General features: G+C 35.2%; 2 protein-coding genes across 2 annotated transcripts; both read left to right on the top strand.

Moving 5' to 3' along the window:
• Window positions 1–1715: 1715 nt before the first annotated feature.
• plb1 (phospholipase B1) lies at window positions 1716–16928 on the top strand. The gene is made up of 42 exons (XM_058749343.1): window positions 1716–1830; window positions 2194–2247; window positions 2327–2390; window positions 2755–2789; window positions 3672–3723; window positions 3810–3861; window positions 4727–4783; window positions 4893–4961; window positions 5048–5100; window positions 5192–5273; window positions 5389–5493; window positions 6061–6129; window positions 6415–6483; window positions 6787–6876; window positions 6957–7017; window positions 7105–7163; window positions 7492–7565; window positions 7715–7758; window positions 8135–8243; window positions 8532–8583; window positions 8853–8933; window positions 9049–9114; window positions 10086–10186; window positions 10322–10403; window positions 10853–10957; window positions 11052–11147; window positions 11395–11466; window positions 11545–11622; window positions 11723–11783; window positions 13384–13442; window positions 13528–13595; window positions 13680–13723; window positions 13894–13993; window positions 14080–14131; window positions 14517–14597; window positions 14842–14907; window positions 15343–15437; window positions 15527–15608; window positions 15711–15815; window positions 16027–16122; window positions 16199–16273; window positions 16354–16928. The coding sequence occupies exons 1-42, from the start codon at window positions 1737–1739 to the stop codon at window positions 16606–16608; spliced, it is 3264 nt and encodes a 1087-aa protein (XP_058605326.1). The 5' UTR covers window positions 1716–1736; the 3' UTR covers window positions 16609–16928.
• Window positions 16929–17651: 723 nt separating this feature from the next.
• ppp1cb (protein phosphatase 1, catalytic subunit, beta isozyme) lies at window positions 17652–25177 on the top strand. The gene is made up of 8 exons (XM_058749688.1): window positions 17652–17792; window positions 21522–21653; window positions 21946–22176; window positions 22336–22440; window positions 22590–22661; window positions 23377–23528; window positions 23609–23743; window positions 23840–25177. The coding sequence occupies exons 1-8, from the start codon at window positions 17672–17674 to the stop codon at window positions 23942–23944; spliced, it is 1053 nt and encodes a 350-aa protein (XP_058605671.1). The 5' UTR covers window positions 17652–17671; the 3' UTR covers window positions 23945–25177.
• Window positions 25178–25279: the final 102 nt, after the last annotated feature.

Here is a 25279-nt window from a genome sequence, read left to right as displayed (position 1 = left end):
ACTTATAATAAAAAATGAAAATGGAAACATTACATCTCATGAAATCAAATTCTTTAATTTGAATGACTTTCTTATAGAATCATATTGTGATGTGTTGTTAAATTTGTTCCAATTGATGACTTTAACAGCTTGTCATATAATGACAATCTTTATAACAAGATTTAAATTGCATTTAGTTCACATTCTGAGATAAAACATTCATACTTTCAGGCTCCGCAATAAGGCTTTAACAGACATCCTAACTTGCACCTTGCTGCAGTCACAAGCAAATGAAAGATGATTTTGATACTTTATTTATTACTTATAATTTTTTGGAAGTTTCTGACTGCTTTTAAATTCAGTACTTCAGATTTTTAGTATAGCCTTTGGAAGCATTTTGAGATTTGGCCTTTTGATCCATAGACCACCGGCAATCAAATCCACACAGGAAGTCATTGACCTTTACCACTCAGCCGCTCGATTATCACTGTAACCAGAAAACTGAACTTTGGTTTTATATTATGTCATTTATATAAACATGGCAATGCTCATAGCCTAACCCTAGCCAGGTAGGGACTTAATTAACATCTCAGCCATCAGTCATCTCATTCTGATGTCAATCATTTTGAGCTGTAGATGCATGTGCAACGTTACACAAATGAACTATCTTCTATCTACCAATGTTTAGTAACCACAGGGTGAAATGTTCATCTTATCAATCAGAGAAGCTGTAAATCTTCAGAAATTTTAATGACTTTCATCATTCTCAGCATCTCTAATCATATCTAATCAGATTCAAGATCTGCACTCCTGAACCCAAAGACACACAGCAACAAAAAACTGGTTAAATATAGATTGCCTTCATTTGGCACTGGGATAATTGGCATGGAAATTGAAGTTTTCAGTCAGAACTCATTTAAGATAAAATAAACACATTTTCGGTTCAATTTAATTTATTTGTAGTGATTTTCACAATACATATTGCACAGTTTATATATATATATATATATATATATATATATATATATATATATATATATATATATATATATAATATAATGTTGACGTTTACTTTGAAAAGTAATTGCACCTTCAGAAACAAAAGTAGCTCACTTCACATATACAGTATGGCTACCAAAATGTTATATCAGTTTATTGTGTTAATAACTGAGAAGAGTTGAACAAGAAATCTGCAGTTGCTTTGATGAATTTATTGTCTGAATGAGGCATTTTGCATGAGTGAACAAAGAAATTCAAATTGACAAAACAAAGTAGTGCTGCTCAAGACAACAGTCAAGAAAACATGTTATATCATCCATGTGATATCACATGGTCACTATGTTAAGACTGTCTTAAGAACCATTTTGATCAGCTAGCAGTTAGCCAGTATTGCTTTTTGGATTCAAATTAGGCTATTCTACATTTTTATTTAATTATTATTTGTAATTATTAAGGAAATTATGACCAGTCTTAAAGAAGAAAAATTGGATGACTTGTAAGACTTGTTTACGCAACCGGCCACAGGACTATAGACCTAGCCAATATCTTTCCAATAAACAGCTTGATAAGATATATAAAAAATAAATTCCATGCCATCTACCTTGAAACATGCAAACTAACAGGAGGCGTGTCTGAGTGATTGAGGAAGATTACAGTCATATATTAGAGCAGGTGCTGCTAAACGATTCAACAGTTTAGCTTCAGAACTGCTCTTTACTCTACGTGGCTCTAAGCAGGTGAACCAAGCAAAGAAGCGGATGATTCTTTCCATCATGGGAATAAAAGATAAAACTTTCTCTTCCTGTGCACAGATTATGATCCTGGCACTTCTAGCATGCATGTGTTCAGCAGGTATTTAACTTTTGATATTTCACCATTCTGCTTCCAATTTAATGCAAAAAGCTTCCATAGATTATTTTCCTGACATTTTAATGACTAATTTGATAGTATTTTAGAAATGGTTTCCCTCTTTAGCCCACAAAGAGGTTAATAATTATGCTGTCATGGAGCAGATGTGAGACTGTATGCGTTATACACTTTCTGTCTGTCTTCTAAGTCTTTTAATTCTAATTCATCCAATGCGATGTAGGTAATGCATTCACAGAAATGTATTTGTCACTCCAAAGTTGTGCTTCCATAATGAGTCAAGTTTGTTGATGTGTGCCAGTGTCTTATCAGGGTTTGTTTTTTTTGTTTTTGTTCTTTTTTCTGCAGTTGAATCTCTGTATTGTGCTGTTTCATCCCCTTCACCCAGCACTCCAGTTTCTGGTAAAGAAATCTACAAGAAAAATAATTAACATCTAGGTTGGATATCAGTGTATAAATTGTCCTATCATCCTTTTCGCAGTCCATTCTCTGAGGCCAGCTGATGTGTCTGTGGTATCTGCACTGGTTTTGTCCGATGTGAAGAGGTATGTCCAAATTTGTCACAAGTTCATTAAAAGATCAAATAAGCTTCATTGGAATTAAGGCAGAATTGTAAGCTTGAAAGACTTACTAACATAGAGAAGCACATTAGTTAAATTAAAGTTAATTAATACCTAAATTCAGGTCAGGATTTTAATAGAAAGTTAGCTAAAAATTAATCACACTCTTGGTTTCTGTGTGTTTTGTTATTCCATAAATAAAATGAGAACAGAATTATATAGTAAACAGAATATGAATTATATGATTGCTTAGATTAAAAAAAAATTGATTTAATTTGTTAATTTCCTTCATTCAAATGCCATTATTATGCCACTCAAAATTATTAAATTGGGTGTTTTTTTATGGCAGATCTGATGAAATTGGAGCCCTGAACATGCTATCCGGTAAGGTTTCAATATTATTCTGTAGAAATAAACAGACATATAATACCATTACCCGCATTTAGTTTTGTACTAGAATTGCATTGGAATATCATTGTTGAATCTGCATGGCTTTCACTTACCTTTTTTTTTTTTTTTACTGATTAACACATTGATTGAGTTCACAAAGACCTTTCACATGCTTCTGTGATTGTCAGGCTTGATTAAACCAGATCTTTGTATAAAGGTTTTGGAAAGATTGCGTCCTTGAAAGTCAAGGCCAGAGGAGAGATACACACGCAGCTTGTATCTGAACAAACAACACTCTGGTTTTTGAATGTTAATTTTCTGAGATAAATCATAAATGACATGACAGAAAAAAATAAGCTAAAACATACAAATACATAAACATATAGTCAATTTTAGCCTAAATTGATTTTATTACAAGGAGGAAATCCTTCAAACATGTCCCTAATCTCAATCAAATGTGATAATATTGTCTTATCTTGCACACTTAAGAACTTTGTTTTGGGTTTTGCGTCGGTTGGCCTGATACTATTGTGTGTTCACTACTGTTTGTGATAGAGTTATCGATGATTGTCTGCTCTGATGTCCTGTGGAAAACCTCAGAGGACTACAGCTATCTTTATTTCTCCTCTTATAAATGCAACATTGTTTAGTGTTTCTGTAAATTCTGTTAAAGTTTATCTTGAGGAGTTAAGGTATATAATGTCTAATGCTGTATGAAAATGATCAAAGGTAGAAAGGTGCACTGATGCATGCTAAGCACAATGTGTATTTGAGGTGAAGATGGTGATATAATGCTACCTTCCAAGGTATCTGAAAGAGAGACGAAGGCCTCAATTTCCAAATACAAAATAACATCTTTTCACTTTTCTGCCTTAGAAATATTGTTCACCTTTAACCCGGATGTGTCAACTGTTGTACCTGAACAAAGGTATCATAGAAAGAAATTAATATTCACTGTTTAATTACAGACGCTACATTTTCTCTATGTTTACAATGACTGCCTTTGTGTGACAGAAGCGTAATGGATAAAGCAGAGTACATTATGGAGTCACTAAGCCCCACTCAGGTAAACACAGTCAGGCCTTTATAACAGTTATATTCGGTCTCCAGTTTGATTTGCCACTCATGTTTTTACTTGCGGTTCGGTAACTTAAGAGATGTGTTATCTGAAGGTTTTATTACACAGGAGTTGCTCCCCACACTGACACTGGTATAAGTAGCGTCACATGTGATAAGACTTTCCTGTGTTACGGACATCACCATCTTTCATATCTACTTTAGTCACTGTCACTATAGTGACAGGTGATATTTGGTTAAAGCAAGAACAAAAAGGGGGACTGACATCAGTTATTCATTTCCTAACAACCGACTAGAATAATGCAAGTTTGGGTATCAAAGCTGTTATTAAATACACTTGTCAATCCCAAATGTAATGCAGAACACTGATGATATTTATTATATGGGGATTTTGCAGGTTACATCATTACGTCAGTAGCGTAGGTGGCGACATTAGCGAGTATTTATCAAAACAATTGACTGTCTTTATGAATGAGTCATTCAAACGACTCGATCCAAACAATTTGAGTGTTTGAGTGTGAAATGATTCTTTATGAGTGACTCATTAAACCGTTCAAAAACGCAGATGCATTTAGGATGGAAACACTTGTTTCTTGCTCGTAGACACAATATGATTGATTAAGATTGTCTTCATTTGGAAGTATTTATTTGGCAGGAGCAATAGACAAAGTAACTGGTAATACTGTGTTTAAAATGTAAATGTACTCTATACTAACTTAACTGTTGTATAAATCCAATATGAAACATTGCTTAAATAAACACTGTAAGGTAGACACATATACATATGTTGTTTTATAACCATCAGCAATCTACTCTGAGCCATTAACATCTCTTGTGCTGTCATTCTCTTTCAGTGGAAGTTGCTCCTGCTCTTCATACCAGTTGATGAGCTCTCTGTGTGTACAGACCAGGTCAGACATTTGACCACAAATCCTATCAACCTATATTACATATTGCATGAGACTTAGAAAACAATCAAAGCACAGCTTTAATTCCATATTATTCCATACTTGTACTTAGGACTTGAGTGCAACCATTGATGCAACAGTCAATAAAGTGGAACAGACACTGGACTCTCTTCATAAGAAGGTGAAGACAGTCAATATTCTTCAAACAACAGTTTTGAATCAGTATATTGAGTTTGTTTACTACAACAGCTTTCATTTTTTCTCTAGCTGAAAAATACACTGGTTCATGTTGTTGTTTGGAGTGGAGTGTCACATGACCGGTCAGTATATGAGACAGCATTCTTCATAACCTAATTCTGATAATATTCTGCAATGATCAGTTTAATTTAATTAGGTGTTTATGTTTTTTAGAGTGTGTCAGTTCCAATGTGAGGAAGGATATGATGAAAACAGACGTAGACTGGATACTATAGTGCTCATGGCTTTATTGCAGGTACAGTACATATAATTTCTATACAAAAACACACACATTGATACATGAGTGACTTTTGAAGATCTATGCTAAAATACTCTGACGTGGTCAAACATTATATGTCTTTATTGAACAGGAATCTGTCAGTGCTCTTCTAGAGAGAAGAGGCTGGTTCGGTGACCGGGAAGATTTCAGCGTAATGCTTCAGTCCAGTCCAGTGCACACCGAACTGTCAAACCCAGTGAGTCTGCAACACTCAGAGATCATTTTAAACAGGCCACTAGATAGATAGATATAGACAGACATTTGAATAATAAACATTATAGATGGAGCAATTTGTATGGGTTTTACACAATATGCACAAATATCAATTACCTATTTCACATTTATTATGTTGAACTAAAAAGTATTACATTTATACTGGTATAAAACAAACGTTTAATTGAATTGGTGCATTATTATATTGCACATGTATTGCATCAAGAACATTTATAAAGGCCAGAACCTATAGTGATGAAATTTATTGTTTTAATAAAAGTACACGTAAACTTGTGTTTTTTACTTTCACTTGAGGTATCTGAATAACCAAAAATGACTAAATATGAATATAACCTTTCTAGTAGTGATTCACTGAGTCAGATGTGTATTGAGACTTGAGAGTATGTTATTTGTTTTTGAATCAATTTGCTCTTCTTAAAACCACAGATATGACTCACGCTGTGCTACAGAAACAAGCCCGCTAGAGCAAGTTTGAAAGGATAATTTGGCATGTTATTAAGCAAAGTTGTACTTTTTTTGTTGTTTTCAGATAAAAGCCTCTACGTCTGACTCCTCACGTGATATAAGCTTGTTGACTTTACAACTCTGGACTAATTTGGTAAGTTAATATTAATGCAATCAATGCATGTGAACATTGTTCCTATAGATGTAGAGGTGAAATCCTGGACACTTTACTTTCAAGTTCTAAAAGTTCAAAGTGTTAAAGGCCCTGATGTGACTGATAACAGGCAGACTGATAATCAGCTCTCAGTGATAACATCTTATTTATCTTATAAACTTATTCAACCTAGAAACACATCTCGAACCACCTATCTAATCTTGCCTTTGTATGACGAAGAACTGGAGCCCTCTTTCTGACCAATCCTGATTATTTTCTTACCAGCTGCAGCCAATGACAGACAAAACTGAGATGGATGGGCGGGGCATATTCACCATTCCGTGTCCCACAGAGGTGAGGGAGATATTTGATTTATGACCTCTTCAGCATTCATAACGCAAACTGCTGAATCAGAGTGGGTTCATAAATATAGCTTTATCTCACCAAACTGTTTTCTGCGCTTCCCGAACTTTACGTTTTATGCAAGTTTTTGTCCTTCACCTGTGATAAAGTGAAAGTATTTCAGTTCCATTTCATTTATATAGCACTGACTTTGTCCTATATGTTTGTGTGTTAGTGACACAATATGTATATTCAAGTCTGGATGACTCTCGGGGCCAGCACATATGTCTTATTAAACCTGTTGTTCTGTCCAAGGAAAAGCCGTTTTTGCGAACACAGAAAAACTCATACTCGTCTGAGCTCGGTATCTCTCAAAAAGAGGATCCCTCTCCACTTCTCGACCCAGTGAGTTCATTCTCACCATAACTTCGGCCTGTTGCTTTGATTTACAGTGTGTCTAACTTGTGCTGCATCTGACCTTTCAGGTGATGGGGAGTGAGATCACCTGTGAGGACAGGACTCCATCTCCCAGCATCCCTACCTCAGGTAAACAGGGATCTCAAACCTGTTTGATAAACATCCTGGCTGCGAATGATGTTTTTTTAAGCTCGTTTATGTCTGTCTCTTCTATAGTCCATGCCCTACGGCCAGCAGACATTAAAGTGGTGGCAGCAATGGGTGATTCTTTGACGGTAATAAACATTCAGATTTGAATGTATTAATGATATTTGCTAATACCAAAGATCCTTTTTAACAAATATGCACTACAACTGAAAGTTTGGAGTCTGTTTGAATTTTTTAATGTTTTTAAAAGAAGTCTCTTATGCTCAAGGCTGCATTTTCTTTGTGAAAAATACAGTAAGAACAGTGATAAACTTTTGTCACATAATAAGTCTTTACTGTCGCTGATCAGTTTAATGCATGGTTGCTAAATAAAAGTATTGGCCTTGTTCATCGCAAACTTTTGAATGGCATTGAATATATAAGTTGTGATGTCATTTCCTTTCCCCCAAAAAACAGGCAGCCAATGGGGTGGGTGCTGCACAAAACAATCTTCTGGGTGTGCTTACAGAGTATCGCGGTCTTTCATGGAGGTGAGTGTCGTCCCTGATCACACTGTGAACCAGTTAACCATCAGTTTATCGCACACAAATGTTGCTGGTTTTGTTTTATCCATATGATTTACAGGATAAAATTCTTGTCTAAATGATCAATGATCTCATGAGGCATTTTTTATTCTCAGCATTGGTGGAGATGAGAACCTCACAACTATAACCACTTTACCAAGTATGTGCAAGCTGTTATGTTACTGTTATGCTCTTATTACTGTGTACTGTAGATTTATGATTAATCATTAATAAGGAATATAATCAACACAGAAATTATTGTAGTCATTAAGTGTTTTAAACTACATAATAGCTGATTATGATGACGCAAGAGTTTATACATGAAATAGCTGCTTTTTAATCTCTACTATATACTACTTAACTTGAAGTAGTCCAGGGGTGAATTAGAGGTAAAGTTGAGTATTATTCTCGAGTCCCTCCTTAAAAAACTGTAAGCCAATCTCTTTATCACATTCAGGGATTAGATAGACATGCAAATCAGATTTAGAGTGAGTATGTGTGTATAAGATAATGTTTTTTTTTTTTTTGTAATTTAGATATATTGAGAGAGTTTAACCCTTCAGTCACTGGCTATTCAATTGGACAAGGAAGTGAGAATTCTGCAAAGAGTTTTCTGAACCAAGCAGTACCAGGAGCCAAATCTGAGTGAGTAGCTTCTCATCTTATAAACCAGTGATGGAATAAATAAATGAATGAATGAGTATGAAGTGTTGTTATGTTTTTTTTTTTTTTACATTAAAATTAAAACATATATATGCATATATATGCTCAATAAACATTTCTGATTATTATCAATGTTGAAACAGTTATGCTGCTCAATATTTTTCTAGAAACCATGATACATGTCTTTACTGCCAGTTAATTAATTAATTTCTTTCAAATAAAAAAATGTAATACTGTAAAATTAGTAATATGTAATTTTTTATTTTGCAGTGATATGGTCACGCAAGCTCATACTGTCATTAAAAGAATGAAAGAAGACCCGGTTAGTCATTCTCAAAATCTCACATACACACATTAACATTTCTGTTGTTTTTGAAAATGTTGTCAAAATTATATAATTATATGTTCGATCCTCAGATTTTCATTAAGGTATTATTTAGTTAATTTGTATGTTTTTTCTGTATGATATTAAGATTACTATTGTTGTGAGGGATATTTAGTCCCCCACAATATGCAAAATCAGACTCACACACACAGGGTGCTAAATCTGAACCTCATTCAGACTGGCTGAAAATTTCTCTCTCTTTTCAGCGAATTGATTTCCAGAATGATTGGAAGATTATCACAGTCTTCATTGGAGGAAATGACATATGCGCCCACTGCTCTGATACTGTATGCTGATATTAATAGAGCCTGTTTTATTTATTATCAGAGTTTCAGTAATAAATCTGCAATTACTGTTGCTATCTCTCTTAATCACTCTCTCTCTCTTTCTCTCTCTCCTCAGCGGTACTATTCTCCTAATAACATTGTGAAGTATATTCGTGAGGGTTTGGACATATTACATAAAGAGGTGAGGCAGCCATCTAGCGCCATTTTTATGGTACAGATTTTCTTTCAGAAATACAGTGGGGTCCAAAGGTTTTTGAAAATCGGGTACTCAAAATGTAAACCTAGAAATAAAGTACTAAGATTTTGAAAAATTTTAAACAAATGAAAAAAGACAATACAGATGTGTAAGATTATTGATGATTTTTATAAAGATATTTATGTCTGTGAAATCTAAAGTGTCTGAAAATAAAAAGTTAATCTAAGAGAAAGAATAAATTAAGATTTTGTTAATGATTTCATTAATCATGCAAGCAGATATATGCTGGAATATAATAATTTGTAAATCAGAAAAAATCAGAAAAATGCTATATGTATATATATATATATATATATATATATATATATATACATACACTGTTTGTGCGATTAATCACATCCAAAATAAAAGTTTTTGTTTACATAATATATGTGTGTATACTGTGTATATTTATTATGTATATATAAATACAAACACATGCATGTATATATTTAAGAAAAATGTGTTATATTTATATATTAAATATATTTATATATAATATAAAATATAAGAATATAAATATATAAATGTATATACATGTAAATATTTTCAAAATATATACTGTATGTATACATAATAAATATACACAGTACACATACATATATTATGTAAACAAAACTTTTATTTTAAATGCGATTAATCGTTTAACAGCACTAATATATATATATATATATATATATATATATATATATATATATATAAAGATTGGTTTCAGATTTTGGAGCCCACTTTATATTTCTCTTCATATGTCTTTTCATTTTGAACCTATTTAATGTTTGTTACGATAGGCCTGGATTGTAGCAGAAACAACGGTCAAAAAATCTATCTGACTGCTTTTGCTAAACCAGATTATTGGTAACAAAACGCCACTATAAATCACTGCTGCTTGTTGGAGTTAATCATGTGTCCTCCTCCAGGTCCCTCGTGCCCTGGTGAACCTAGTGGAGCTCCTGGATATAATTCCACTGCGCCGCCTCCATCAGGACTCCACTCTTGGCTGCCCAACCTGGCTGGTCAAGTGAGTTTTGTCCTATATACTGGATCTCCTGATTTCTGCTTGATTCTGGTAGAAGAACTGATATCTGAAGCTTTTGGTACATGTTAGTGAATATTTTGCTTTGTGTTTTATATATATATTTATTTATTTTTTTAGCATGATGTGTAGCTGTGTTCTGAAACCTAAAGATGGATCTCATGAATTCCAGATGTTGCAGGAGTCCAGCCAAGCCTACCAGGTACACAACTTATTACATAAAAATTAAGTTATTGTGTAAAGTCTGTATGGCCTCTTAGTGCCGTATGACATTTTCTACTATTATTATTATTATTATTTCAATTATTATTCAATTATTATTTTTATCAGGCTCCTACATTTATTTTCAGCTATTTCACTTAAACGGCAAAGAAAAGAAGCTATTCGTTGCCATAAAAGTTAAATTACTGAACCTACACATAGGAGCCTGATAAAAATGCTCATTTTAGAAGAAAATTTCAAACGGCACTTAGAGGCTTTTGCATCTGAACTCTTCGTATATTAATATATATTATGAATGTGATTATTGATAATACAAAGCAAATGTACAGTTTAAAATATTTGTATTATTAATATTAATATGATTCTAAAATGTAACTGCATTAAAGTGCCTATTAATATTCAACATATGCTGTTGTGTTTTATTCTCAGCGTGGTATGAGGGAGCTGGTGGAGTCTGGGCGATATGACACTCATGATAACTTCACAGTGGTCCTACAGCCATTCTTCAGAAATGTGTTTCTCCCTGTGTTGGAGGTGCACGACAATCTTACATCACTTATTACCTTTAGCAATCCTTTTAAACTATTTGTTCTCATTATCTTTGTCATTTTTTTCCTTGCTCTTTTAGGATGGGAAACCTGACCGTTCCTATTTCTCTCCAGACTGTTTTCATCTCAGTCAGAAAGCTCACACGCTTATGGCTCGGGCTCTCTGGAATAACATGGTGAGCATATGAGTTAAAAAGATTAGATACAGATATGTTCATGTATAAGCCTGATAATATTTTATTAATATATTGTTATGCAAGCGTGTTTTGTGAAGGTGTAATTGAATTGTTACTTTAAAATAAAATACAGTTCAACAGGAAAAAATAAATACATTTCCATAGATTTTCTTAATATATTGTAATTTCACAGCATCTTAACTCTCAAAATGGATTTTCAGTTTCATTCATTCCTTCTCTCTATCAGATGGAACCTTTAGGTAATAAGACAGATAGTGAAGATTTTACTGCAGGTATCCCTCTTAAATGCCCAGAAAAGGTGAGTTTAAACTGTATAATTCTTCTTTAAACTCTATAATTCTGTCACATTGTAATACTTTTTCATATTCTTCTTTAGTCGTCCCCCTATCTGAGGACCTATCACAACAGCAATTACACATACGACACCCCTCCTCCTACTCCTCCACCTGCAAATGTAAGTCACACAAATATATTACATACAATATTAATAAAATGCAATATAACCTTAAAGTGGTCTATATGTATTTTGAAATGATTTCTCCCTTTCATGTTAGAATTGGGGAAGTGATTTCTCGTGTGTGGACACAGCGCCCTCAGACACTGTGCCAACATCTGGTAAGAAAGAGAGAGGAGAGAAATTCATTTGCTTAATTTTTCCCACCAGATAACCATAACTATCCAACTCTCTATCTAACTATTTCTCCTTTTCTTCTATTTTTATTTAATAATCTTTGTTTTATCGATTTTAAAGTATTACAGCATTATATTTATTAAAAATCATGCAATGTTTTTATTTTTACTTTACTAAATTTTATTTTGCTACTTCATTAACAGATATATAATATATGTATATGTAACACACACACATACTTTATATATGTATATTCTGTTAATGAAATAGCAAAGAGTAAAAATGTTGCAAGAATTTTATGAAATAAAGTGCTGTAATACTTTTAAAATATTTAGGAGGATAAAATTTGTAATAGATAAAAATGACTAGAAAAATGAGAAATATTTAATATGCACATAGGTTTATGGAGAGAGACAAAGACGTAATACAGGCTTTCAGATATCATACCATTGATTGTTATCTTTGTAGGTAGCACTGCATTGTTGCTTTATTATTGTGTTTCGATATCAAGGTAGTCACAGTTGAGATAAAGTTTAGATACAGAACTGTTATGTATTAACATTACCCCGATAACATTTTATTAATATATCGCATGATTATATTACATATATTGCACGAGAAATTGTAAATATGTAACCATGTACAAACACATAGTTTATGGGTAGAGACAATCAGGAAAGACAAGCTTTCAGATATCCTATCCAGATATAATTCACAAAACTAGAGTCTTTAACGCTTTGACACGCCACGCTTTGGCTGGTGCTGAGCCAGAGAATACACACTGATTTCTATGGAAAGCAGCAATAATAATCCTCTCAATTAATGGACAACGTGTTTTATTCCTATCAAATGCACATTATGTAGCTAACTGGCCACTTACTTTCATGTATTTCGGGAGAAATAGGTGAATTTACGTGATGTTAATCCACCAGATCCACATGGCAGCGTCCAGTGCATATTATCAACATGGCCCAATAGAAACCATCACAGAGATTCTAATGGTTTCCATTAAAATACCATTATAAACCATTAGCTTTTTCCAGTAAAGCCATTACAAAATTCCTTTTTGTAGTGTGTTTTGGGCAATTTTCCAATAGGATGTAACATCCCACCAATAGAATCCATCACATACCAGCAGACACCATGATAGTTTCCATTAAAACCAATACAATTCCTATTATAACCATTAAATCCATTGCATTTTCTATTGTGTTTTGGGCAGGGTTCTATTGGTTTTTTCAGCAGGGAGGCTATTGTGCCTGCATGACACGTTGCTGTGGAAATAATAAAATGATATGTATAGATTATTTAATTATTTAATATTGCGCTTTCGTATAATTACCATTGTCCATTGACATAATATATCACAAATTAAAAAATAATCATAATAATAAATAAATAAATAAACTGTCATTTCATGTCGGCTACTCTTGGGGGCCCTAAACAGCCGCTTAGTTCGCTTATGCCTTGGGCCGGCTCTACTGCCAAGGTTTATTATCCTTTTAGGTCCAAGCAGTGCTGCATTGTTGCTTTGTTTTTGTGTTTTGGTATCCAGATAATCACATAATCACATTTCTTTCTCAGCTCACAGGCTGCGTCCAGGTGACATTAAAGTGGTGGCGTCTGTGGGAGATTCAATCACTGTAAGTGTGTGTGTGTGTATTTGTGAATGTTGCGATGTTTTTTCATCATGTTGTAATTATAATTTTCTCTCTCTGAATCTCTCAGGCTGCCTTTGGTGCAAAAGCTGAAAACCTTATGCAGTTGGCGGATGAGGAGCGAGGGGTTTCTTGGAGGTGAGTTTGTGTCAGTCTACTGTATGCCTGTGGAATTGCTTTGTTACATGTTTTCTAAGTGTCTATGTTCAATTTAATTGACAGCATTGGTGGAGATGATACTTTGGAGACTGTCACCACATTGCCAAGTGAGTATAACCTTTTGTAACACTTGATGTCATGTTTATTGGTTGTTATTAGCAGTATGGTTATACTGATTAGGAATGAGACGCCAATGGCTCTGATCCTTATTATCAGATTTGATTCTTGTTTAATAACATGATAACAACTAGTGCCTTGTGTCATTATTTGTTATCAGACATTCTTAAGAAGTTCAATCCGAATGTTTTCGGCTTCTCAAAGGGGAAAAGTAAACGGCCAAATGGCTTCAATATGGCAGTGAGCGGTGCCAAAGCAAGGTAAGGAACACACATAAGCATACATAGAAACACAATTTACAGTATCCTTTCAGCTAATGATCCTTCCTCTCTTCCTCTCTATTCAGTAATATACCAGCACAAGTGAGGGATCTTATCACAGCTTTAAACGATAGCACGGTCAGTATGCTTATTCAATCTATTAATTTGACTGAAAAAAAGAAACTGTTGCAGAAATCACTTTCAAGTGAATTTCACAAACAAATACAAAGAAATGGCAAGTAACACATTGAATTAAATGTGAAATTTTGAAATAGCATGTTCTTGAAGTACATACACTACTAATCTTTGTTTTAATCACCACAATGTTTTTACAGTGTTGCTTTGAATCATTTTGTGGTGTATAAATAAAAAATACATAAAAATGACAATGTTTGCTGCCTTCTGTAATTTATAAATATATTTCATATGCACGTGCCAACTCCTTGCTGTAAAAGGAAAATTCCACCAATTGTTGTAGGGCAAATAAAGAATCTAATTTAATAAAATATCAATTATTTTTCAGAAAGTGGACTTTGCGAAGGATTGGAAACTGGTGACACTATTTATTGGGGGAAATGACCTTTGCCAGTACTGTCACGACCGGGTGAGTGGATGATTCTTAATATAAAGACTCTCAGCTCCCCATCATAAATTGTTTTTTCTTGTGTCAGAGAACCACAGCAGTGACCTTTAAGCAGCTAAAATACATTCAGATACTAACAAACAGAGATGTACCACTGAGTCATTGTAAATGTTGTTTTTCATATCAAAGACCAGCAAATAACAATTAAATTTGGAAAAAAAAATTCTGAAAAAAAAATTTATGTGTTGTGTTTTTCTCTATCCAGGCTTCTCTGACTCCTTCTAAGTACATCGGTCACATCAGAGACAGTCTGGACATGCTGTACAACGAGGTGAGAGAGATGCATTTACTGAACCCGATCACATTCATGAATTATCTTTCACCCACAAAATCAAAATAAACAATAGGAAATTCAATCCTTATTAGTTTTTCCACAGTGACATTATTTTCATGACAATTACACACATTTTTACATATATTAAACATAGGAAAATGCTTTAATTTGATGTTATATACGTCACGTGTATGTGTGTCTTGGTATTTCCTATGTTATGGAGACCAAATGCCCCACAAGTATAGTAATACCAGTAAATTTGGACCTTGTGGGGACATTTTTGGTTTGGTATATAAATGATACAGAATGAAGGGTAGGGTTAGGGTAAGGGGATAGAAAATACAGTTTTGACAGTATAAAATACATTACACCTATGGAATGTCCCTATAAAACACATGGAAACCCAACATGTGTTTGTGTGTGTGTGTGCAGGTTCCCAGAGTGCTGGTAAATTTTGTGGGAATCTTAGAGATTGAGGATCTGCGAATGATAAAGAGGAACACACTGGGCTGCAGCCTCCTGCAAAAGTAAATAATTCAATAAATGGACGATTTGATCTAAAAACATTTTCATGTTCTTTCATACACAACTGCATTTTCATAACTGTGTGTGACAGGACCATGTGTCCGTGTTTTCTGGAACCTCGTGAGAATTCTCCAGAAATTAATGAAATGAAGAAAGTCAACAAAGATCTGCAGGTCTGTATCCAGTCAAGTTGTCAGTTCATTGATATCTGATCAGCTGAGTGGGCTTTAGATTATCTTGACCTTCAATAACAGAAATGTTGTTTTGTGTTTCAGACGGAGACTGAAAGGCTGGTGTATGGGGGACGGTATGATGGAAGACAGGACTTTGCAGTGGTGCTACAGCCCTTCTTCAAGAACTCTGTTGTTCCAATGGTCGAGGTTAGCGCCCCTTAAAATATCTCTAAAACATCTCATGTCTCATGTGATGACACATAAACAACACATTCATACCTAAAATATGTTTAAATATGTATATAAATATGTTAGATGTGTTTAGAGACTGCATTTGAACTCACACTACAATAGCTAAAACCTCGAGTTTCAGTATCAGGGCTAACATTAAGAGATGAAATATCTCTTTCTGCTTTAGGATGGCACACCAGACCTGACTTTCTTCTCTGTGGATTGTTTTCATTTCTCTGAGCGCGGACATGCACAGATGGCAATTTCGCTCTGGAACAACATGGTAAATACATATACATACACGCAATCTCACAGCAGCTTTACTGTATTTAACAGCATGTGTCCTGTTTTGGTTTTAGATGGAGCCTGTGGACAGTAAACAAACCTACAATAATTTCACATATGACCGCAATAAGATCCAGTGTCCCACAAAGGTGAGTAAATTTCCAGTGGAAACCACTGTCAGACCAAGCATGGTCTTTCAATTAATGCTCTCTCTTCATATTTTCTCCAGGAGCAGCCCTACATCTTTACACGAAGAAACAGTGGCTCTGACGTCCTTACGACTGTCGTACCCACCACAGTTGCACCAGGCATCACTCTCCCTGTAGATTGCCCCAATGATACTGTGCCGGCCTGGGCAGCTGCTATTCTGGCTGTAGGAGGCTTGGTTACTGGTTGGATCATAACCTGGATGATCTTCTACTACAGAGAACAAAAGAACAGAAAGAGATACGAAAGCACAGAAATGAAAGGAACTAATTTATAATAAGATTTTTTTTTAAAAACATATATAAAACTAATTATGTAATACAGACTAATCCCACCCCTAAACTTTCCCTTTTTGCATTTTTTGTAATTAAAAGCATATATATGTCATAAATATATTTCTATATATATAAAAACTCACTCACAAATTCAAATACACTCTTTGTTTGTTTTTTGAAACAAGATGAAGTGCTTAAATGTCAATAAATTATTGCATTGCTGTAAATTATTTAAATGATAAACAATTGTAATACTTGTATAGACAGTTGTATTTAATATTTTATTTTAATAAAACCATGAAATAAAAAATATTATTTTTAATTACAAGTGTAATGTGTTCAATTATATATATATATATATATGTGTGTGTGTGTGTGTGTATTTTTTTAAAGATTTATAGATTATTATTTCCCAGTATTTGTTACGAAATAAGATAATTGTAACTTTAATATATATATATATATATATATATTCTTTTTTATTCACTTTTTCTTTTTAAAGCTGTTCTCTCAACTTCTTTGTATCATCTCTTTTTTTAATGTTGTCATGCTCCTCTGATTCAGTTCTCAAGTATTTTAAGTAACCAGTGGGTGGCAGCTTCGCTAGTAACGCAGTGAAGCCTCTGGGATACTAAATTATCAGTTAATATAAATATAGCTAAGATCTTTAAATTTATTTAGTTATTTAAATGTGTTATGTTTATGAGCATTTTGTTACGGGAAACCGATGGCGTCCAAAAATGCAATAAACAAAATGAATTATTTTCAATGTAATTAATTTTACTCCCATTGTAATCCTAATCAAGCTTAATAAATTATTACTGATTACATATAAAATATAAGTAAGTAAATAAATAGGCTAAATGCCAAAAGTAAACGTATACGCCTACTCTGATAAAAATCCTCCTGGACGTGAAACCAAATACACAAATCGCCAAACGTTAAACAATAGAAAATACCATTAACAATTAAGTTGCTTTCAACAGGTCAAAAGTTTGCCTTCAACGCGATTAAATATTCATGAAAAGATCATTAATATTGACGTAACCGCTTGTAACTAAGTGAATGACGTCATTGCGAGCGGCACCTAGCGGCCGTTGCTGGAAGCGCTGCATGCAGAACTCGGCACTGAAGATGGCGGAGGGGGAATTAAACGTTGACAGTCTCATTTCTCGACTTCTTGAAGGTAAGCTGTTTGGACGTGAAGGCATTTTAACGTTTATATAAACATAAACGGTAATTAGCTACTCGTCTCGATCTGTTTTTCTGCTGGTTAATGGGGAATTGTGCGCGTAAAGCGAGAGCTAAGCTTCGGGTCTCTGCGCCCTGTTTACAAACACGGCAGTGGCCCCGGGGTTTGGACAGCCTTCATACCAGCGATGGGAGTTTCAGATTAGAGCTAACCTTGCCTTTATCTATCGAAGCAGGGACGAGTAGTAAGGACATGTAGATTTGTATACAGCAGTTGGTAAAGAAACCGAGGAAATGAGAGAGAGGGCAGGACGATGCAGTGTCCGCTGCGTCGTTGACTTCAGGCGAATATAACCGACGTAATTCTGATTCTCCATTCGACTCTCCTCATACTGTATTCACGATACAAGGTTACCGTGTGCTTCTCCTAACCTTACTCTTGATTCATGTTACAAGTGTGTTTTCCAAATCCTCCTATTAACACTGAATTAGTAGTAATATTATACTGAATCTTACACCTAATGGTACACTATACTGCATGTTACAGGGTTACGCTAGTCTCTTATCGCTGTTTTTTTGTTTTAACAACGTTTAATTATATTCAGTTCTTATATTTATATTACACTGACTGCTACACTGAATCCTCTTCAATGAACCAATAAATATTTTGTTAAGAACATTACACTGCATTCTTTTAGTAATGTTGCACTATGTTCCATTTATGACTACTTTGTTTTTTCCTTTCTAACATTACAGTGTTACATGAAATATATAGTGTTCATTATCATTATGATTCAGTGTAAGGGTGCTAAGGAGAATATAAAGTAATGTCATAAAGGGAACATAGCATAACTTTACTAAAATAATACAGTGTAAATTTATGAATTCAGTGTAATGTTGCACTGAAACACTAAATATTCTTTTCATAATGTTACATTGATTTCTTTGTGACATTACCCTGTATTCTCTTTAGTAATTTCACACTGAATTTGCTTCGTAATGATAATGCACATTAAATAATCTCTCAGTAACATTACACTATATTTAGTTAGTAATATTACACTTTATTTACTCTTACTGTGAACTAACTTTACTGTGTGACTTTGCTAAAGTTTACCTTCACTTTATTTCAGTATGAAGTGAATAATTAATGAATGGAATGGTAATTTTGTTCTCTGTTACACTGTATCGTCTTCCTAACTGTGAAATACATTTAATTCGGAACATCACGTTCTACTTAACATTAATAATATTTCATTATAATCTTCTGCAATGTGGTTGCTTGGCCGCTTGGCCTGTAATGGTTCTTGTACCATAGACTGGATCGTTGGCTTTAATAAATGTCTTTTATAAATCCTGAATCCATTTCCTAGCCTGTATATTAAAGTAGTAGAAAGACAAATGTTTCTGTCTCAGGAGACTTCAGTTAGGGTCTACCCTCGGTGGTTTCTGCCCATCTCAGTGACTTCTGTTACTACACAAACTTCTGCTGTTCAGTTACTTTTTATAAAGGCAAGCGCCATGGATTATTGCACCACCCTGATAACCGATATGGCCTCGTGCCCGTCCATCTGTCCCAACACCCTCCTGCTGACCCTCACTCAGTAATGCCATCTGCGATACTGTGTGACCCTAACGTCCCGCTTTTCGCTTCTTCACACTTCGATTCTCATGGTCTCACAAACACATCTCTGTATGTTTCTCTCATGTTCCATCTGTGTCTCTCGATCACACTCTTCTATCTGTGAAGATCAAGTGGCCTGCTGTCCCACGGTGGACGTCTAATGGCTGCCCGTCAGGACTTGGATAATCTTATGGATTGCTGTAAAATAGTTTAGTGGGAAAGTGGATGAGTTTAGCTTGACTGTGCCATTTAGTTCTTATTTATTGTTATGTAATGTGACCCTAACATGATGAACAAGGAATCAGAGCGATGACTTAGTTTTACGAATTATAGTCGATTGCCACTTTGAACAAGTTGTTTCCGGCAAGCTCATAATCTAGCTCAGACTGGTCTGGACTGTGGCTTGTCAAAAACACACACATATATACACACACACACACACACACACACACAATCAGATTTTCCTTATGTTTAGTCATGCTGCAATAACAGGGGCATTTCATCAGCTCATAGACTTGTACACACACACACTTCAATCTGGACAAATGGTATTTTTGCAATCTCGTAAAGTGCTCTGCACTTTACTCACACACAGTAGTTGGGGTTACAGCATTCTTTTCAAAGAGTCGCCAACATTTCTGGTTTGTGTGGGATATTGTGAGGGTGGACGGCCTGAAGACTAAAATGGTTAGTGCTATATTATATAACTGTAATCATGGCTGTAAGAAAAGAGCACAAGTTTTCCTTCTCTGTGACATATATACCTATCCCTCAGCTATTCTACTTTTTCTCCCCACACACATGGCACACACACTTTTCTAATCTGTCATTCTCCCCGTCTCAGAGTGAATTATGGCTACAGCTTCTCGCTTGTAGTTTCTCTCCATCAAATGAAGTTCTTAGACAAATTAGTTGTTTCTCTGCAAAATGGTTGTTTAACAGTCTCGACTATGTTTGCCAAGGCGGGAACATTCCTGCCGAATTCCAGACACGGATTCCGGGTTCCCACTCACACAAACAGCAGAATTCACTGACTTCACTATTGTTAGCAAGACGTATCGAAATGTTTATTTATTATAAAATGTACACTACTGTTTGGGGTTAGTGTGATTTTTCAATGATTTTGATAGGCTGATCAAAAATATAGGAAAACGGTAATATTATGAAACATTATTACAATTTAAAAAAACTGTTTTGTATTGTAATGTATTTTGAAATGAAATTTATTCCTGTCATGACAAGGCCGAATTTTCAGCAGCCATTACTTCAGTCTTCAGTAACATGACTTTCTGCTATCGTTCTAACATGCTGATTTAATGTTCAAGAACTATTTGTTATTAATATCAGTGTTAAAAACCATTGTTCTGTTTAATATTTTTGCGGAAACCGTGATAAATGTTTTTTTTTAGGATTCTTTGAGTAGACCCAAAATAAGATAAAAAATAACAGTATTGATAATTTTTAAAATCAATTTAATGCATCCTTGATGAATCAAATTATTAATTTCTTAATGAACCCAAACTTTTGAACGGTAGTGTAAATCATAAGAAAATGTTCCAATAAAAGTATCATGATAAGTTAAATCAAAGTTGTTGTTTTTTTATAATGTTTATATATATATATATATATATATATATATATATATATATATTTGTCACATTAGGCATCAGGTGTCATTTTCAGCTTGACATCTCGCACAGCAAGACTTTGACTATTGACAAAGTCTACTTTGCAGCCTGTTCTGGCCCACAGACAGGAAGTGACCTGTCTGATAAACATGTGAAGTTAAATGTTTATAGTGCCTATCTTAAATAATTATGATGGTAAAGGAGAAGTGTGGGGGCTTATGTGGCTTATAAACATGCCTTTGTTTCCAGGCATTAAAAATCTGATCAATCAGATCAGAGCCAGTTTGCCAGATTGTGAAAGTCTATTTTTGTGAGCAATATGTTTCAGTGGATGACTGTATAGTATGGTAAGTGGGCCAATATGAGCATTGAGTGATTAGAAAATCCCACATTTGACCCAGTTATTGAGGCTGCAATAACGTTGTCACACTTAGAAAATGATGTTAACAAATGTTGATGTCTACTGTTTTAGTGCGAGGATGTCGTCCAGGGAAGATCGTTCAGATGACGGAAGCAGAAGTTCGAGGACTCTGCATTAAATCTCGAGAGATCTTTCTCAGTCAGCCCATCCTGCTGGAGTTGGAGGCTCCACTTAAAATCTGTGGTAGGTTCGATACTCCCCCTCTCCAGAGCGGAGAACATCTCCGCTGTTTTAATTACATTCCTTCCTCTCCATCTCTCAAGGTTTTGGAAATCAGCTTGTAAGTAGAGCAGGTTATAAATATGGATTTAATGAGGATAGGTTTGAGGTCATTTCTCTTCTCTCTGTGGCACACCTGAGACCCGTGTGTATGTGTGTGTCATTAACCTGAATTTTGAGTGTTCTGAATCCTAATCTGACAAATCCATATAACTTTATTGATTTTCGTCAATTATATAACTCTCTCTGTCTCTAGGTGACATCCATGGGCAGTATACAGATCTGTTGAGGTTGTTTGAATACGGCGGTTTTCCACCAGAGGCAAACTATCTCTTTCTGGGTGATTATGTGGACCGAGGGAAACAGTCTTTGGAGACCATCTGCCTCCTACTGGCCTATAAGATCAAATACCCTGAGAATTTCTTTCTCTTGAGGGGAAACCACGAGTGCGCCTCCATCAACCGTATCTATGGCTTCTATGATGAGTGTGAGCGTCTGAGCGCATGCATAAATATAAATACACCAAACGTTAACACACACCCACACCAAATGATCTGAAATCATATTGATTTCTCTCCTACTGAACAAACTTTCAGGTCACGGATCATCCTTTATTGTTATGAGTATGTACATTTGTCTATCGCAGGCAAGCGCAGGTTCAACATAAAACTCTGGAAGACGTTCACAGACTGCTTCAACTGCCTCCCAATTGCTGCCATCATAGATGAGAAGATTTTCTGTTGCCATGGAGGTGAGAATGGTTGAACTAAAGATGGATAGTTTTATAGAAGTGATTCTTGGCCTGATGAAATAGGTCAGCTGAGTCTAAAAATATTAATGCATGCTCTTTGTAACACTTTTTCTGTCTGATGACTTGTGTGTTTTATGTTCATCTTCTAGGTCTCTCTCCTGATTTGCAGTCAATGGAACAGATTCGTCGGATTATGCGACCAACTGATGTCCCAGATACAGGTGTGTATGCGCACATATGACATAAACAAATACTTGTTTTAGGCCGATAAATCTATAATGTCTCAGTTGTAAAATCTGACATCCTTGACAATAAATACTTCACAATTTCTGCATTTCCTACAATTAAATTGTATTTTACAATTATATCTTCTACAGCGTTATTTTAGTATCATTTATTATGTGTGAAAGTGAAAGTGACGTGACATATGGCCAAATATGGTTACCTATACTCAGAATTTGTGCTCTGCACGTAGGGCTGGGCGGTATATCGAGTTTATACGATATATTCTTTATAAGCGATATGGTATGAAGCAATACCGTTAATATCGATATACAGTAGTTTGATAAGAGCGCATCTGAAAAAATATCTAGGGAGGACACAGACTGAACTGCTGCGGAGAAAGTGCATAATACAATTTGTTCTAATCATGTGACAAGCTATAAATGAAGGGCTTTAAAAAAAAAACTCGTAAGATATAGTAGCCTATAGTTTATAGTTTCAGTTTAAAAGCGGCTCGCGCTCACCCCGTCAGATTTTAATTAATTTTCATTTATTTCCAGCTTTAAATTGATTTCAGTCACCTAGTATAAAATTTTATTGCATTTACATTTAATATTGGTTGACCACTATTAAAACATTATTTAAACGACCAAAACATTTTGATGGAATGAAATATTATCTCAGATGCATATTCTCTGTTTCTTGGTCTAACAGGGTTGCTGTGTGATTTGCTGTGGTCAGACCCAGATAAGGACGTTCAGGGATGGGGGGAGAACGATCGTGGCGTTTCATTCACTTTCGGCGCTGATGTAGTCAGCAAATTCCTCAACCGCCATGATCTGGACCTAATCTGCAGGGCACACCAGGTACCAATTCATTTTAACCAGTCAGGATCCGCTATCCATGTCGTTTGTCCACTTAGTTAAGAGTGTGTCGTGTTTCGCAGGTGGTTGAAGATGGTTATGAGTTTTTTGCAAAGCGACAGTTGGTCACTCTGTTCTCAGCGCCAAACTACTGCGGGGAGTTTGATAACGCCGGTGGAATGATGAGTGTGGATGAGTCACTCATGTGCTCTTTTCAGGTGTGTTATCCACACACACACACACACACACACACACACACACACACATACGCATTGTACTCGCAGTACATTCACACACTCTCTTTTCTCTCTCAGATCCTGAAGCCATCAGAAAAGAAGGCTAAGTATCAGTACAGCGGGGTCAACTCAGGGCGACCTGTGACCCCGCCCCGTACGGCTCAAGCCCCCAAGAAGAGGTGAGCGGCTTGCCACCCAGAACCACACCCTTCATCCCCCCACCTTCAGCAAACTACCCCTACCTGGGGCAGCTTTACCTTCCCAATTCCCCTCCGAAATCTCTCTATTCGCCCTGCCAAACCTCTTTCTCTTTTCTTAAAATTTGTGTACAGAAATTTTGCTGTGACCAGTCGAATTCTCTTTTCTTTTGCTCTGCTTGTTTGTTTATTGGTATTTTAATAACATAAATAATAATAACAATAATAACACTGCTTTGGGAAGCAACTCTTGAGCTGCTCTACAAAGAACCCAGAGCAAAACACACACTCATTCTCTTACACGAAGATCTCAGTAGTGTCCTGATATATAAGCATTTTATTAAACTTTACTTCAGTACTCTTTGATTATTGAACATTAATGTTGATTCATAAAGAAAGAGTGGCGATTGTAAGTATTTGAAGGTTGTTGTGTATTTCGCTACACTCTGAAGTTTCAAGACCAGAGGCTTTCACGCACACACAAACACACTTAACTCAGTTGTCAGGGTGCTTGATCACTGGTTAGCAGACACTTTACACGAACACAGACACAATCCATTGTCGATAAACTAGGTCAGTGTGGACAGAGCTGGAAAAGGGATTTTAACTTGGATACCGTGACACACACACACACATTTGCACAGCTGCATTTACAAACGGCATTGCATGTTCTGTTTTCTTAATACCTCTGGGATTTACAGCGAAACTCTATAGACCTCTGTTTAACGTGCTGTTTTTGTCTTACGATAGTAATAATTCAGGAGAAAAGTGTCACGGCATAACACTTCTTTGCATGACCCTTGTACACATCAGTAATAATCTGTCTGAAACGACGTAATCCACCAGCCATTTTTTCATTGGATAACAAGACGTAGAGCCTCCAAATATTGGTTCAATATTAATGAATTGCACTTGTTTGAAGTTCCCCAACATTGTTTAGAAGGTTAAAATGGATTCTATTGGATTTGTTTAAGAACTTATTCCCTAAACGAGTAGCACATGTGACTAAACAATGCCTTTCTGTGAGGAATGCCTTTCCTCACTTCATTATTCACCTGTCATAATTCATTCTTTTTTAATGTTTTTATTTTTGTGTGTTGCTGTTTACTTCTTCTCCTTAATTTATTTCCAAATGTTGGGAAAGCTATCAAAGTGTTCTAAAAGCAGTTCATGAGTTTTGTATAAGTGGGCTTCAAACTTAATAAATGGAAGAAAACTCTCTTTGCCTCCTCTGTGTTTGTGTCCCTTAGCAACTGTATAAATACCAGGCTAATTAAAGTGGCAGAGACCATAGTTCTGGATGCTATTCAGCAGAATTTTT

Source organism: Onychostoma macrolepis, chromosome 17, assembly GCF_012432095.1.
Source record: "Onychostoma macrolepis isolate SWU-2019 chromosome 17, ASM1243209v1, whole genome shotgun sequence".
In the NCBI taxonomy this organism is placed as follows: domain Eukaryota; kingdom Metazoa; phylum Chordata; class Actinopteri; order Cypriniformes; family Cyprinidae; genus Onychostoma; species Onychostoma macrolepis.
This window is presented reverse-complemented; position numbering and strand designations above follow the sequence as displayed.